The following is a 17,790-nucleotide window of genomic DNA, read 5'->3' on the forward strand; positions in this document are numbered from 1 at the left end:
ATGTGGTCAGATGAAACCAAAGTAGAACTTTTTGGTATAAACTCAACTCGTTGTGTTTGGAGGAAGAAGAATACTGAGTTGCATCCCAAGAACACCATACCTACTGTGAAGCATGGGGGTGGAAACATCATGCTATGGGGCTGTTTTTCTGCCAAGGGGACAGGACGACTGATCCGTGTTAAGGACAGAATGAATGGGGCCATGTATCGTGAGATTTTGAGCCAAAACCTCCTTCCATCAGTGAGAACTTTGAAGATGAAACGAGGCTGGGTCTTCCAACATGACAATGATCCAAAACACACCGCCCGGGCAACAAAGGAGTGGCTCAGTAAGAAGCATTTGAAAGTCCTGGAGTGGCCTAGCCAGTCTCCAGACCTCAACCCCATAGAAAATCTGTGGCGGGAGTTGAAAGTCCGTGTTGCTCGGCGACAGCCCCAAAACATCACTGCTCTCGAGAAGATCTGCATGGAGGAATGGGCCAAAATACCAGCTACTGTGTGTGCAAACCTGGTAAAGACCTATAGTAAACGTTTGACTTCTGTTATTGCGAACAAAGGCTATGTTACAAAGTATTGAGTTGTATTTTTGTTATTGACCAAATACTTATTTTCCACCCTGATTTACGAATAAATTCTTTACAAATCCTACCATGTGAATTCATGGATTTTTTTTTCACATTCTGTCTCTCACAGTTGAAGTGTACCTCTGGTGCAAATTACTGACCTCTGTCATCATTTTAAGTGGGGGAACTTGCACAATCGGTGGCTGACTAAATACTTTTTTGCCCCACTGTATTTTATAATATATATTTTGTTTCTTATTGCATTCTGTTTTTCAGTTACTTGGAGACTGTTATTGTGAATGATTGTATTAGGTTAATGTTATAAACTTGTGGTTTCAGGGTTTTTTCTGCTTAAAATGGTCCTTTGGAGTTTGTCACATAATCATTGGTCCAGATTTAGTTTGCCAAAGAATCTGTGGTACTCTTTGTAGCACAAGTTCATATATTTTGCTGTTATTTCTGGCCTTCTAATACACCAAAATGTATTTTATGTTTGAATAAATGAAACCCCACTTAGAAAAAAATTGTTTCTTTTGAAAGATCCTGGACATTTTAACAGTTGTGAAGTAGATTTGTTTTGATCACATGTTATGACTATGTATTTAAATTTGAGAATAAACAAATAACTTTGGTTTTTCCTGTTTGTTTCTTTGTCTTCCTCAAAAAATGTAGTCTCCTTCAAGTCAAGTGGCAGTCCTGCCCGCCTTCTCAGTGGATTCCTGGTTGGTCACCCATCTCACCAACCAGATTTCATCAACATCTGCGAGTCTGTCCGCTGCCCGCTGAGTTCACCTCAGTCTTCGTTGGAGGCCAGTCCAGCACTTCAAGCTGGACGGAGGAGAGAAGAGTGGGGCCGAGGGCCCAACATTTGTGTTGCGACATAGAACTTCAAATCTCATAGCACAACACACCACAGAGTCTACGCCTACAGGTCCCATGAGTCCACGGGAGAAAGCAGACTTGCCCACCTCAGGTTCTTCAACCAGTCACCTCAGCACCGCAGAGTGCCCCTCGCACAGTGGGGTAAGTATCACACGCACACACACACAATTTGCTGTGGTTGGTTCAGAGCAGTGAGGCGTGATGTGGGTCAGCTGGTTACACTGTAAAAGTATCCCACCAAAACACACACCCTCAAGTTCATAAATAAACAGGTGTTGTTAACAGGAAAGTATAATATAGTGTAACTGATGCTGACCAGTCTGTTGACCTAATAATAAAATAAAAAAACATGAGCTGGAGGATTTTTTTTAAGTTTAATTAAAGAAATGAATGTCAATTTTCTTTTATATTTTATATCAGTTTATTAGCAAAGTGCAAACTCGCTGGGGGCTCTTGTGTACATAAATACAAAGTAGATTTGAAGCACACACACCACACACATCGATTAAAAACAGTAATTGGCACTGAGGGTTAATCACTTGGTCATAGTCTGGCCTCAGTTTGTGTCCTTTGGAGTTTATTGAACGGCATATTTAATTTAACATAAAAAGGCTGCGAGGCTTTTCTTTATTAATGAGCATTATAAAGTTAGAAATGCCAATAACTGTTTAGGAACATTTTGGACCTACTTTGTTGTTAGTTCTGCGAGTGAGCTTTTGTTAGGGAATTATCCTTTAATCATTTAACATTAAACCATTAAAAATAAAACAAATAAAGCACAGTACATAAAACATGAGTTGAAGTAACACATTAACACTCTTCTCAGTGGGAAGTTTCCTGGAGACAGAAAAGTTGTGAAGTATTTTACATAAAGCATATCCAGTACAAAAAGCACAATCTATGCCATTAGCAGTTTGACAAAGCTGTGCGTATAAAACTTCAAATGCAGTCTGCTGCTATACCTGAGCAGCTTAGAAAGAGTTGCTGGAGAATTAAATTTTGCACGTTTTCATCACGAACCTCCTCCTCAGCTTTTCCAACCTCAACTTATTATTGACACCCTCACCACCTTCTAGGCTGCTCAGACTCAATGATGAGTCATTCTGGGGTGTAGTAATTAGCAGTGCATTTTGATGAGGTTGCCTCAGGGACTGCCTGATGTTCACTTTTGGTTCCTCTCTAAAATCTCAAGCAATGTGGATAGTGAATAAGGCCAAAACTCACAGCTCCTGAAATAAGCCTGTTAGTACTATATAGAGTTGTCTTCGTGGAAGGAAAGCAAATGTTACCAAAAATCAGTGTGTTTAGCACCATATGAAGGTAACCTATCACACAAATGTGCCAGACACTCACCCTCAGAGGCACCATTTGTCCTTTTTCAGACTGAACGTGTGTGTGTATACAGTCGGAGCTGCTGTTCTATTGTTCGCTGTGAAAGACGATCAGCAGTGGGACACTGAGCTGAAACACAATAGTATTTGTGTGTCTGCTTGTGTTTGGCCTTTTTACCCGCTGTAACAGAACACAGACACCTGAGACAGCATCGGGGCTCCCTGCCCCAGTCAGCAGGGACACGCTGTGTTAACACCCCACAGGCCACATTTGAATTTTTAAGTGTTTTGCTCAGGTGTTAGCTTCTCTCAGATGTGTTGTTTGTGCTTGTGCGGTTTGGTTTTGGGGGTGGTATTACACTTCCTGTTTTCCGTGAAACTGGAACTTTTTTTTTTTCTTTGTCAGTGTGACCTATATATTTCATATGTTTGATTTACATTTGATTTTATGGTAGGGAGATGATCTCCTGTTCAGAAAAATGTACACGTGTCTGTTTTTCTGATAGTTTTGAACTTGTCCCTGTGGGATTCTGGCATTTGAGTGCTTTCCTGGTCACACCCCTCTGTTGCAGAGCCGAATTTTGAAACAATAGTTTCACATCCCAAAGTCATCAGCCTGCTATCTTTGCATGAACTATGTGTTATAGGGAATTTGGTGCTCATAACTGTTTTAGAAATAGCATAAAAGTTAGAGATTGTCATGAAAGATGCCTGTAAAGGCTAAAAACACAACATCATTAAAGTCAAATTATGGGTCTTTTTACAGGTCATTTAATTTACTGAAAGTAATTAAGATGTTGAAGAATTTAAGGTGGTAATATCTGTTACATGAGTCCAGTCCAGTTTAAAGTTTTTCATAATGGAGATAATGGAAAATAATTTGAGTAGGAATAAGAAAATATCCCACATAGGAACAAAAATATCCGCAGAACCCAATAAACTCAGTCAACATTATGTCCTCTGTTTTGTTTTTTTTGTTTGTTTTTAAAAAAAAAAAAGCTGTTTATCCTAAGATAACAAATAATGACAAACTCTCATAACACATGTAGTACACACAGCGCTGAATGAGACACAGCTCACTTCGTCAGGGTGTTTTTTTTAATTTTTTTTTTATTAAACTTTTATCCATCTCAGGTTAATGTAACATCACTTTTTACTTCCTTTTCTTGTACCTGTCATCCACAATCACAGTCATTAAGTAATTCTAGCATCCTTCTTAGTCATTATTCATTAAACCCTCAAACATTGTGGGGAACAAATTAGCACTTACAGTCACCAGTTAGTATATTGGTTATACCTTGCCGGTGCCAGGTTGGGCCTCCTTTTTCCTTCAGATCCACTTTAACTCTTTGTTACACAGATTCAACCAGATGCTGGAAACATTGCTCAGAGATTTTGGTCCATGTTGACACGAAAGCGTCACAGTGGCTGCACATCCATGATGTGAATCTTTTCTTCTGCATACTTTGGTTGTAGCCATTTTTCTCTGACCTCTGACATCAATAAGGCATTTTGTCACAGAAACTTCAGTTCACTGGATGTTTTTATCTATTTTAGACCATTTCTGTAAAGCTTAGAGATAATAAATCCCAGTTGATCAGCAGTTTCTGAAATGCCAACAATGTAATTTCGAAGTTTCCCTAAATGTTTCCCTAAATGCCTTAAGTTGCTGCCATTTGATTGGCTGATTGAGTATTTGAACAAAGTGGCCAGTGAGGGTTTTCTATTTTGAAGTAACCCACCAGCATTGTTTGTGAAAATATCAGCAAGAAGGCAAATAAAATCCCCTGCTTTTAAAAATCTCCCAGCTTGGTAAGGCTTTCAGAGCTTCCATTCTTTATCCAGTGAAGCAAGGAAGGAAAAAAACTTGCTTCAAGGTCTTTAACTGTGAACAGCTTGATAAAAATCTAGGACTTTGTTGCTGGACTTGCAAATTCATGCCTACTTGCGTTCATTTGCACAAACAGTTTGTCGTGTGTGTGTGTGTGTGTGTGTGTTTACCCTTACTGCCCCAAGAGAGCAGCTGTACATGTGTGAGTCACATGTCTGTTGTGCTGTGCAAGGGTTAGCGTGTATAAGTGTGAGCACTTCCCTCCAACACCAGTTCAAGTTCCAACTCTTGTGTCATTGGTCCTCAGAGTTGGACCATGTAGTTTAAAGTTCACTGGAGGATGTTGAACCTCTTTTGCTCACCCCTGACCAAGCTAGAGAAGCTAATCATTCATTACAAACACAGTATGTGTATGTAGGTGTGTGTAAGTGCATGTGCGCCATCATTAGTCAGGAGAAAGTCATTAGCCAGGTATACATATAGGGTAGTTAATGAGCCTGAGGGGAGCTGGATATATGTTTCTTTTTGTGTGTGTGTGTGTGTGTGTGTGTGTGTGTGTGTGTGTTTACCCTTACTGCCCCAAGAGAGCAGCTGTACATGTGTGAGTCACATGTCTGTTGTGCTGTGCAAGGGTTAGCGTGTATAAGTGTGAGCACTTCCCTCCAACACCAGTTCAAGTTCCAACTCTTGTGTCATTGGTCCTCAGAGTTGGACCATGTAGTTTAAAGTTCACTGGAGGATGTTGAACCTCTTTTGCTCACCCCTGACCAAGCTAGAGAAGCTAATCATTCATTACAAACACAGTATGTGTATGTAGGTGTGTGTAAGTGCATGTGTGCCATCATTAGTCAGGAGAAAGTCATTAGCCAGGTATACATATAGGGTAGTTAATGAGCCTGAGGGGAGCTGGATATATGTTTCTTTTTGTGTGTGTGTGTGTGTGTGTGTGAGGCATTGGGCAATATTGCTGTTTTGGGACTTTTGAGAAAAAGTGCCTCATTTAATCTTGAGCAGACCGATACCTTGAGGGATTTCCTCTTCTTGTGTCTATATATCATCCAAGACCAACTTTTTAGCTCATGCTCAGAGGAAAAGTGTTGCGAGTCTTTCTGCTGTCATGCTCTGACATTCATTTTTCTTTCTTTCTTTTTTTAGGTTTTATTCAGTATCTTAAGAGATCCCAGATACAGCACATTTTGATTCATTTTCACAAACGTTCTTGCAATAAATAACTGTGCAATCCCTTCATCTCTTTGTTTAGTCTTTAAAAAATGTAACACATCCAAAATGAACAACCACTCCCACTTTAATCATGCCATATTATAACAGACTGATAAATTGAAATCACAACAGAATATATAACCTTTTTATTTCACTCTTAAACTACTGCCACGTTAAAAAAAAGAATAATTAAAATGGCTTAAGGCAGAACTTCCCAAAGTGTGGGGCTCGCCAAACCAACTTCATTCTAAGCCAAAGACTAGAAAATATGGTGAAGCATATCTTCCCTTTGGTTTCACCTGCACAAGTGCCAAGGTAGGTCTCGCCTGCATAATTGATTTTCCCTGTGTCGGGAGCAGCGCTGGGCTCTCCAAGTCACGACAAACAGTATCCCACAGCTGTTTATGTTGTCAAACCCATTTTGCACAGAGAGGCATTTTTTGAAAAATGTATTGATAGCAATGTTGAATATTATTACACAGGAAAAAAACAACTACAGTAAAATAATCACACTGTGACGCCTCTGCCTTTCTAAATGGAGGGACAGTAACTGCGTGTGTATCTGCAAGCATTTAAAAACTGAAGGTAGAGACAAAATACTGTTAATCTGACTATCTGCCATTCTGCAATTCATCTCATGTAAACAATAACGTGGCGCACAGCATGACGTGAAAAAAGGCACATACCTTTGACGTTGCGTGACCAACTTTGTATTCCTCGTCCACGCGTAAACGGAAAAAAGGAGTTTTAAAAAATCTCAGTTTTCGGTGATTCAAAACGCCGTTTACGTGTGGACGAAACAGCTGCGTTTTCAAAAATGCCCGTGTAGGTGCGGACGTAGCGTAAAAGAGTTAGTAGAGTATTTTATTACTACCTGTAATTTATTGCAGATTACTTGTATTTGCTTAATTGTTTACTAAATGTTTGAGGTGTGAAAGAAACCGCAATGGAGCAAAATATGGGTGTGTGTGGCTGGAGGATGTGTTTGCATGCACGCATCAGAAGGGGGGTGGGGCGCGAACATTTTTCTTATAAAACAAAGGGGGGCCTAGCAAAAAAAGTTTGGGAACCACTGACTTAAGGCATTAAAACATCCCATCACTTAACAAAGCTGGTGAAAGTCAGCGTGCCTGCACTGCACTGATAAGGTTATTTACCTTGTGTGTCAGACACAGATGCATTTTGCTACAATATGAGATAAAAAAAAAAATTTAAAAAAATGTATATTTGTGGTATTTCTATTTTCAGTAAACACATGTACCAGGCTTAGCTTTGCAAATGTGAACACTGTGTTTGCTGTTTCCGGCTAATCTTTGAGTTTTGGACTGTTGGGCAGGAAGAATGAGCCATATGAATAAGTCCGTTTCAGCTTTGGGCTGCAAGTTGAACATGCTATCAATTCTTTTTAATTCAGTGTTTGGGAAGAGGCTCCCAACTGTCCTTCGGGAATTTGTTTTCCACCCCCCAAAAAATGGAGAGGAGAAGTGTTCAGCTTATACATGACACCAACTGTGACACGTTTACACAAAATACACGTGACTGTGCCAGACGAGCAACGATCTGGGCCTCGCTGACCTCCGGACTGCGTTGTTACTCATACACGATGAGCTGGTGCATGGTGACCTCACCGAGATAAGAATGAATGGTTTTTGGATAGATGGGATCATATCAGTAGACATGCCCTCTCTCCTATACAGAGCGAAATCTGACTCTGTAACCTCTGCCATAATACCTTGTTGACAACCATGCAGCTGAGTCACATGTTCAGGCTTTTTCACAGGCGTGTTTATCTCTGAATGTAAGCACAAGTGTGTGAGGGGTAGCCCAGAGTTCCAGGAAAATTGTCCTGCTTCGCTGTGACAGACCTCCTCCTGTCCTCTCAGTTTTTAGGTCTGATTACAGCAGCTTCAGCTGAGCAGCTGGCAGCTCGGCTATTTGCGTCGCCTGCTGCTAAACCTCAGCACTGTGGCTGATTTCAAATGAACTGATGTTTCACAAGAAAAGCAAAAAAAAGTTTCTGTGCCTGCATCACTGGCAGTCGGTCATTTTCAGTTTCTCTGTATTTTTCTTCCTGAGAATATGCGCAGACACCCATAGCTTCCTCTTTGCAATCAGCCTCTTTCATCAGCTTTTACGTGGCAGAGAAAGACGAAAGCTGCTAACTACCAGCTACAGAATACCCATATTAAACCCGCTTCTCACGATCAGAGCAGGAAAGCACTCTGGCAGGATTTAACAGCTGTTTTTGCAGATTTTAATAACAACATCTCTACGGTCGTGTGAAAACAGCCTCCAAAATGTCAGCTTCACACCAGGTAACAGAAACGGCCTTTTCAGTCATTTATTATTTGTAATCAAACCTTTTGTGTAGGGGGAAAAAAGTTTACTAAGCTAGCATACTGTAGCTCAGAGCAGGAGAGCAGGTTGTCTACTAATCGGAAGGTTCGTGGTTTGATCTCTGGCTGCTCCAGTCTGTATGCAGAATATCCTTGGGCAAGATAGTAACCCAAGTTGCTCTCTAATGCATCCATCGAAGTGTGAATGTGTGGATGTTGGATAGAAAGCACTAGAGCATAGAAAAAGTGCTTGTATTAATGGGTGTGACTAGGAGAACAAGGCATGTTTTATAAAGCAAGTATGTGACTGTGACTTGTCACAGTGCATGTCCTATTATTTTTAGCTGGTGGCCATATACTTGAATACTATTCCACTCATGCACATCATAGAACTTTTTACCTGCTATTGTCTTAACATACTTGGTCTGCAACTTGCAGTTTTCATTTCTGATTATTTTTCAAGAGGCTAATTTTGGTTTATTTTAAAAAAAAAAAGTGTTAAAAATGAGGTCAATTGTACTAAATCACTATTTTTCTGACAAACACACTAACAGATTATGTCCCACGGTGTTATGTGCGGGCGTTACTTCAGGGCTTCAGCGTTGTCGTACATATAGATTGTTTGGTGAAGTTTTGTTGATAAAACTCAGTCACAAGATTCAGTCTTGTTTTCACATGATGTTAGCATAATTTTATTCTGATATTCACATGGATTCAAATTACAGCAAGACAGGTTAGGCGAGTAGCTTGTTGCTAGGATAAATTATAAATAAACTGTGCGCTTTGCATCCAAAACTAATCGGGGATTTTAGTCTGGTCGTGAGATGACAGTAGTTGTATTGATAACTGCAGTAGATGCTGTGCTGCTTATGTGTCATACACTTTCTACATCAGCGAAGAGCACCACACGTGTCTCAAAAGCCGACGAGGATATAATATCGCAAGAACAGCTACTCGTCCGTCTGTGCATCTGCAACCGAGCATAATCCTGACCTTAGAGGACATGCTGTTGTTCCTGCTGTGCACAGACACGTGTGCACACACAGAGTTACTCAAGAATCTCACAATCCACAACCAGACTGGCAGCACCTGAAGTTAAGGCCACACCTGTATTACTTGCATGCATGGACACACATGAGAGGTTATCCATGAGAGATGCAAAGACCGGAGGGCACACGTGATTGTTTGGCAGTCACCCAGATACCCTCTGCTGACATAGTGCACTAGGTCCTTTGCACATAAGTACACCGAGAATCAACGTTAGGTGAAACAGCAGATTCATGAAAATATTGCCCTCAAGTGTGATGGAAGCTTTTGTCCCTTCCTTGCATTTTTGCGGCCTCTGATTTGTTCTCATGTGTGGTTAAACACTGTGTGCACACAGATTCAAGGAAAAATAAACTTCGGAGACGTTCACTTTCAGTTCCTAAACGGCATGTCATGGTCAGTAGGCACACGTGCACGAGCAGAGACCTTGCTGTTGCAGTGTATTTTGCTGGTGGGTCTTTAAAAACGGGGTTAGTCATGCATTATATATAAAACAGGACTCTCATTCTCCCTCTTTCTGCAACCCACTTGTTCTCGTGTCCCTCTCTGTCTTGCCACTTTTCCCCTAATTTCCTCACTTGGCCTTTTCCTGCTCCTCTGGAGTATTAAAAAGAACAAGAGGGATGCCATTTCTAATCATCTCCTATTAAACATAAATAAATCTGTGGCTTGTTAAGAGGAATAAAAAATAACAATAATCATCAGTGTATGTGTTTTGATGCATGTGTGGCCTTAATACTTATCAGCTTTCCCACCTGAAACCGCACACATCATCGGTGTGTCGGCGAGCGCTTAACTGTGTGCGACTGTTTGTTTGCGTGTCAGTAATGATGAATGACTGTGTATTTATCACAAAGCGCTAGCCATATTAATTCTGCCACAGACTACCCAGCGGTGACAGCTATTGTGTTGGATTGAATTCACACTGTCTGTTTAAGCCTCTATTTATAAATGATAGCTCAGACAAACAGGGACTGCAGCGATTTAATAATAAAATGGCTTTGTTTTCTTTACACAATAGCTTTAATTTTCTTCCTTTTACAGTTTTGTTAATCTGATTTGTTTGTGTATGCAGTCAGATAGGGATGATAAAATGTGTATTTTTACATGCGCGTATTCTCTTATAGTTTTTGTGCACCACATGCTGGGATATGGGACAGTTTAAAAGCTTTGCACGGACTGTCTGAGGAGTTGTCAGTAACAGCGTTAAAGGTAGAACGAAAAGAAAAACGATGGAGCTAAATTCTCGAGTTGTAAATTTATGAATGTAAATAAGTTGTTATGTTTCCTGGTTTGAATAGTGAAGTAGATTAAAGGGAGGTCAGTTTATTTTACATTTTGGCTTATTTTTAAACACTTCATCGTCTTGCTTCAGTAGACTTGTCTCGCGTGCTGACAGCGTATGAATCAGCGCGGCGCCTCAGCTGCACGGGCACAAATCTGCAAGGAGGCTTTCAGCTGTTTGAGTCTGACAGCAGCTGGAAGTGTCGAAACCCTGTTTTTATTTACTTTGTTTGAACTAATATTAGCTTTTATTGCTGGTTTATTCATCTGGATTTTTACTTACCACTACAATATTTTATTATATATTAATAATTATATACCTTGAACTGCAATACTTGCACAAAAGGTGCTATATAAAAAAAAAAAAGTTTTTTTTATTATTTTTTTAACATAGCACATTTAAACACAGTTATGAGTTTGACATTGACTGAAGTGTTGCACATGAAGCCACTCATGTATATAAGATTTGAACAAGTTACAACTTTTAGAAAATAAGAAACTTAAAATATTTAATTAAAAAGCTGTTCACTGGTAAAAAAACAAAAAAACAAACACTCTAATTTGCTACAGTTAGCTTCAGATGAAAGTGGTCTTAAATATCCTCAGTGTATGATCACATTGTACAGTGTGTGCTCTTCCAGTCACTGGTCAGCAGTAGGTTTAAGAAAGGATCTATGATGAGTCTTGTCACTCATGTTGAATGTAATTTGCATGTGAGAGGAGGATTGCACAAGCTTAGATCGATGATAGCTCCCACATGTTTGAACTGGGTAGCATGCAGCCAGAGCAGGTTCATGGTAAAGGTGTCAGAAAACAGCTGGTCCTCTTCGACTAAGTGTGTGTGTGTGTGTGTGTGTGTGTGTGTGTCTTTGCAGAGCGTCCCAGAGTGCGACGACAAGAAAAGGGTAAGCGAAGAGGATGACAGAGGAAGAAAAGAGGAGGAAACGGAGGAGGAGGAGGAGGATGAGAGGAACGGTGATGAAGGCTTCATGGGAATGACTCCACTCCTGCAAGCACACCACGCCATGGAGAGGATGGAGGAGTTTGTACACAAGGTGCAAAAAACAAAACAAAAAAAAACAACCCAACCCCCCCACACTCACAAACACACTTCAGACCTTCGTCTTAACTTATCTGAAAAGATTGTTGGGGAGCGCTCCACCTTTTAATTCCACCGCCCACTAAATTAGGTACTCCTCCCTTGGGGTATGTTTGCTTTACTGAGGAGGTTTTATAACAACACTCAATAAAGCCACATAGTAAACGACAGCAATAAACCCATAAAAACAGCTACGGTAGAGTTCTGTGTTTGCTTAGTTTTTTTTTTTTTTTTTATCGCTTATACAGAATGTGTTTCAAAAGACGGAGAGTTAAAAAAAAGAGTTCAGTAATTTAGTGCAGTTTAAGAGCATAAAGCTAAAAAAGGCCAGCACTGTTACGCCGCAGGAAGCTCTTCAGATGTGGTTCTTGATACATACAGATGCAAACAGTTATGACACTGTGATGTAAAGACGCGTCACTGTGTCGAAATAAAAATAATCACGCGACTATAAGAATTAGAGTGTGTGCTTTTGAAACAGCACAGCCTGGACGAGTGTCCTGTAGCTAAAAATAGCTGTATGTAAATTGGTGGAGTCAGTATATTTATTTACATAATAGTTGTCATTTGACACTCCTGATCTGCACTCCAGTCCAGTAAACTGCAGCAGTTTTCCATTCATACCAGATCATGATGTAGATGTTTCCTCTTTTTCCCTTATTAACCAATCAGATGTGGGAGGGTCGGTGGCGCGTCATTCCTCACGATGTACTCCCCGATTGGCTGAAGGACAACGACTTCCTGCTTCACGGCCACAGGCCTCCCATGCCTTCGTTTCGCGCCTGCTTCAAGAGCATCTTTAGAATCCACACAGAGACAGGAAACATCTGGACACACCTGCTAGGTAAGACACACACACACACATGCGCACACACTGAGAGAGTTTTCTAAAACTCAATACTTTTGTGCATCTTTAACTTTCTGTATTCTTCATTTTAACCTTTTTATCCTAATCTTAAATTGTCTCTGCAAAAATGTTGAGGCATGATGAGATGGCAGATGTACTGGAGCACACATGCACACACACCACGAAAACAGGATTAGGGTTAACGGCTGGAAATAACAGGAGTGGGATTGTTTTTTCCTGTGTGTATTTCTGAAATGTATTACTCCACTCCTTATTTTATTCTTCAGCTAATCTGCATATTTATCCAGACTTCATTAGGTAACAGAGAACCTTGTGCAAACCTGCTAACTTGTTACGTTGCATAAAAACGTGTGTGTCGAAAGCCAAGCGACTGCCGTCAGTAGATGGGTCCAGGAAATCCAGTGTGTTATTTTTCTGCTTGAGTGGAAGAGTTGTAGTTGATCCCAGGTTTTTAAAACTCTTTATTTATCCTTCCTTCTACACCTCTATAAACAAGTTTTGTTCTTCTCTCTGCTGCCACCTTGTGGCGTGTGAGAGTGTGCACCTCGGCGTCATTGTAGTGGAGAAATTGTGAGTCCTGATACTTTTTCATTTTAATATCACTGATATCCATCTTACCCTGTCATCTCATCTCTCTGCAGGCTGTTTGTTTTTCCTCTGTCTGGGCCTGATGTACATGTTCAGACCCAACATGTCTTTTGTGGCTCCGGTCCAAGAGAAGGTGGTGATTGGGATGTTTTTCCTGGGAGCCATCCTCTGCCTTTCATTCTCCTGGCTCTTCCACACAGTCTACTGCCACTCTGAGGGCGTGTCCAGAGTCTTCTCCAAGTAAGAAATGTCTCGGTCTTCATGCTGTATTGGGGACGTCTTTTCTTCAGCAGTAAGCTCACGATGTTGTTGTGTCTCCAGGTTGGACTACAGTGGGATCGCCTTCCTGATCATGGGCTCCTTCGTCCCCTGGTTGTATTATTCCTTCTACTGCTCCCCTCAGCCCTGCTTCATCTACCTGATAGTGGTCTGTGTACTAGGACTGGCTGCCATCACCGTATCACAGTGCGACTTCTTTGCCACTCCGCAGTACAGAGGAGTCAGAGCAGGTAGATTGGGATAAGTGAGGATGGGTTGGGTTTGTGGTCATGTGGCTTCAGGCCTGTTATTTACAATAGAGGACACCATATTTGGTCCATAAACTGCATATTTCGCTGCTAAGGTGTGGCACTAAGTTTTGCCTCAACGTAACCCTGATTGATTTGGTGTAAAAATATTTAAAAATATATAAAAGCATTTTAATTTAAAATAAGGGGCAGCTGGAGTCTATGGCAGCTGTTGTAGCTAAGGAAGCTGGATTACCCATAGAGATCAAACTCAACACTGGTTAAAATCTTTTCAGTAAAAAAATTAAGATTGGTGTTACTTGCTTGGTTGTCTAATCTAATAATCCATGAGTCAAAAAATCTGTTATTACAGGTTTAAGTTGGTTGACAGTCGATGTTCTTAAAGCGGCCCTTGCTATATCTGCTCACTCGTGTATTCACTTTGTGTCCATTCTTTGTTCAGGCGTGTTTGTGGGCCTTGGTCTGAGTGGCGTGGTTCCCACCCTGCACTTTGTCATCAGTGAGGGTCTGATCAAGGCGACCACCATTGGCCAGATGGGCTGGCTGTTCCTCATGGCCACGCTCTACATCACCGGAGCCTGTCTGTACGCCGCCCGAATCCCCGAGAGGTTCTTCCCCGGCAAGTGTGACATCTGGGTGAGTGTCCTGTCGCCGGTAAGGAAACATGTTTGGATTAGAAACTCTTCACCGTGATTCTTATGTCCTGCTGTTCCCTCCGCAGTTTCACTCCCATCAGTTGTTCCACATCTTGGTGGTCGCCGGGGCTTTCGTTCACTTCCACGGCGTCTCCAACCTGCAGGAGTTTCGCTTCACGGCAGGAGGAGGCTGCACTGAGGATGGCAATCTCTAACACACATACAAACATACACTGACCCTTTCATCATTTACTGACACAGTGAAAACTGTGTCAGGCACTGGTTCTTACATCCACAGATATACACGAACAGACACATACACACTCACTTCACCCCCAAACTGAAGACCGAAGTGGCTTGTCCTTCTCATAGGACGCGATTAAATCCAACTCTGTCTGCCTGTCTGTCCCCATTTCCTCTGGCTCCATTTGCTTTGACTATAAAACCACTTCTGTGACAGCGTGTTTTATAAAAGCAGTTTCTGAGACTCTTTCCAGGAAGTAATCCTTTTGTCCGGGAGGATACCAGACATTCAAACCTCCCTACGTTCTCTTCTTGGATTAATGGTTTGGTTTCCAGCAGAAGCGTGATTCATGCTTTAAAAAGGAAAAAAAACCAAACATTTTTTTTTTGTTTTGGTTTTTTTTTTTACTACTTTTTTTTTCTTTTTTGCTGAATGCTGTTTTCCAAGTTGCCTCTTTAGAGGATGCAAACAAATGAAAGTATGGGGGGGGGGGGGGGAAGAATTGAGTGCAAAATTGATTCTTTCTCTCATTGTGAAGCTTTGCAAATGCGGACAAAAGGGTTAATAGTCACTTTTAAAATTTAAAAAACAACAAAAACCAAACAAAAATAACAACTTTTCCATGTAAATAAGATTTCTAAACTTTGGGTTATAGATTTGTAAGAAATATATATTTAAAAAATGACAAAAAATGATTGCAAGAATAAATATGATAGATGGTAAACCAATTAGAGCCGAGGGGGAGAGGTGTCAATTCTACACTTGTTCCAGTGTTCGGTGGGAGGCGCTTCAAGTAACTTTTTTTTGTGTAAGGACACGAGGTGGGGGAGGTTTTAGAGAAAATTTATTGGCACAACATCCAAATCCTATCAAAACATAGTACGCCGTCTCCAGTGGCGACACGGGAGTCACTTACAGGCATGAAAACCTTACAAACGGCGAGCAACACAGATTTCGTCTTAACATCAAAAACTATGATTATATATTTATGAGTTATCTAAATATGTAGCATCTTCTTTCTCTGATTGAATTCAACCTAAAGCTTATTTTTGCTCCACCACTATATGTTTATTTTTTCTAATATTTCCTTAAATGATTTATTGAAACGCATAAATGATACTTTTCACAATATTTTTGTAAACACGGCCCCAGAATTAGATAAACTGGAATCATTAGTTTCTGCTCCTCCTACATGATTCTTGATGAGATTCATGTCCACAGACCACAAATATTTAAAACTAAAATTAAAACAATTTTCTTTCTTTCTTTTCTTTTTTTTTGGATTGCATTTTCATTTGTTCACTGCTGTTATTGCATTTCAAGCTTTAATTTTACGTGTTTCTTTTCTTTCGTTTGCTTCGTTGTTTCGTTTCGTTTGGCGAGGGCCAAAACGTTCCTCCCTCCAAACGTTCCGACTTAAAGGGCTCATGATTAATTAACACGAGATGAACTTTCAAGTTTATACCAAAATCTTACAACTTGCACAATAAAACACTTCTGAGCTTGTGTTTCTGGGGATGTGTAAACTTTTTAGGTGTGCAAGTAAAATGAAAGTTGATCGATCGTCTTTGCATCGCAAGAAGAATTTTTTGTTTTCATCTCCATTTTTTTTCTGTTTCTTTTTCTTTTCTCTAGTTTATATTAAATTATTTCTCTCGGGGAGGGCATACTGTCTGAAGCACACAGTTCGCTCTGGTGGTGTTTGATTGCAATAGACCTTTATATCTGCTGTATTGTTCTAATAAAAAGGTTTTTGAAGCAGTCACTTTGTTTTGGAAGTGTTATTATATACACAACACTGAGATTGCATCACATAATCTCCTTGTTTTCTGTGTTAGTTAACACTTTACTTAAGCTGCAGCTGAGTTCCAAGTTTTAAAATATTAGGTTGTAGATGATTTACAGTCCTTCTTCTACCCACACTTGGGTGTTGGGTATGAAAGATTCCATACATGTCAATACAAAGTAACTGCTCATGTAACCCTCTGCTCTGGGGTTCCTTGTCTAGTGGCATTCAACAACGTCCTATCACCTGATGCAGGCTTTGCTGACACCTTACTGGATAGAGATGCCAGCATGTGGGAATTGAACTTGAGACACCGTCTCCAGAGGCGTGTAGTTGTACCACTATGCTATCCAGCTTGCTCAGACAGAAAACCTGCAGTTGCAAATTTTTTCTTATTGATAATTTTCCTTATTTTTTTTTTTTTAATTTAATGTGTGTTTAAAATGCATTTTAAGTATAAAAGTGCAAAAGTCTTGATGGATCCATCATTTCTCTATATTTTGTTAGGAAATGGGTGCTGTGATTTCTTGAAATGTGCACACATACATGGCAACATTAAGGCAAAAATGGAATTGACAAGCTTGAAGGTGAATATTTGGTATGAGCACCTTTATTCTTCAACACCGTCTGAACTCTTAGGCAGTTTTTTTTCCTTGTAATTTCTTTAAGAGTCTGGAAACATTCAGAGATGACTGATCTGTTTGATTAGATATTTTTGCTGTAAGAAGCAGTTGATCAAGTGCAACTAAATATTTAAACAACTGAAGGAAAAGGATAACACAAACAGTTAACAAAAGAATAAAGGATTTAACATCCATTTTTTTTTAATTATTCATATAAAAACAGATCTTATTGAAAGACCAGTTCACAAGAAAAAACAGTAAATATTTAGACTTTTGGAAAACAGCATCATAACACAGTCCTTTCCTCAGATTCACTCTCATATACGTGATTCAAAAGTCTCGTTGCTAAAAAACAAAAACAGTCGAGCATGCCTTTTCTAAAGAGGTGAGGAACAAACATCCTGTACAAATAAATGATGAAAGAACAAAAAGGAAATATTCTTAAAACCAGAACGCTATAAATACATTCTTTTAACCAGAAGAGACAAACAAATACAGTTAAATTAAAAGCACTTTGGTCTTCCTCCTCAAACACACTGAAGATGATTATGCTCGCATTTTTATGAATGAAGCTTGTTCCAGTGAACCGAGGCAACCATTTGTTTCTTTTCCGTGGGCATCATTACTTCACGTACCGTTTCGGATTTAATTCACACAAATCATCAGTACACACGCTGAACTAGCATTCGCTATAACACCAGACACACACAAACTGTATCACACAGAGTGATGTAAAAAATATTGTTGATACAAAGTAACTTTTCTTCCATTGAGAACGTGTTTTTAAAGTGCATGTCTTTGTTCACACACAAGAAAGACTTCACTGAAGTGTCGTGTACACCAACGTCTAAAGGAGCTCCGAGCGTTCAACAGCATTTTATGTGAAGTCCTGTCAGTTTATAAAATATCTGAGTTGATTGTGATTG

General features: G+C 40.1%; 1 protein-coding gene across 1 annotated transcript in view; it reads left to right on the top strand.

Annotated features, from left to right (window-relative positions):
- Positions 1-16,211, top strand: part of adipor2 (adiponectin receptor 2) — a 29,884-nt gene extending 13,673 nt beyond the window's left edge. The window contains exons 2-8 of the mRNA XM_085376722.1: positions 1,235-1,585; positions 11,370-11,549; positions 12,266-12,437; positions 13,103-13,289; positions 13,371-13,558; positions 14,019-14,212; positions 14,298-16,211. Of these exons, the coding sequence (XP_085232848.1) occupies positions 1,499-1,585; positions 11,370-11,549; positions 12,266-12,437; positions 13,103-13,289; positions 13,371-13,558; positions 14,019-14,212; positions 14,298-14,426 (1,137 nt within the window). The 5' untranslated portion in view covers positions 1,235-1,498 and the 3' untranslated portion in view covers positions 14,427-16,211. The remainder of the gene's footprint in view (positions 1-1,234; positions 1,586-11,369; positions 11,550-12,265; positions 12,438-13,102; positions 13,290-13,370; positions 13,559-14,018; positions 14,213-14,297) is intronic.
- The last annotated feature ends 1,579 nt before the right edge of the window (positions 16,212-17,790 follow it).

The sequence above is a fragment of the Diplotaxodon limnothrissa genome, linkage group LG17 (genome assembly GCF_057381915.1).
Source record: "Diplotaxodon limnothrissa isolate DT_005_m linkage group LG17, D_limnothrissa_male_GT1.1, whole genome shotgun sequence".
Lineage (NCBI taxonomy): Eukaryota > Metazoa > Chordata > Actinopteri > Cichliformes > Cichlidae > Diplotaxodon > Diplotaxodon limnothrissa.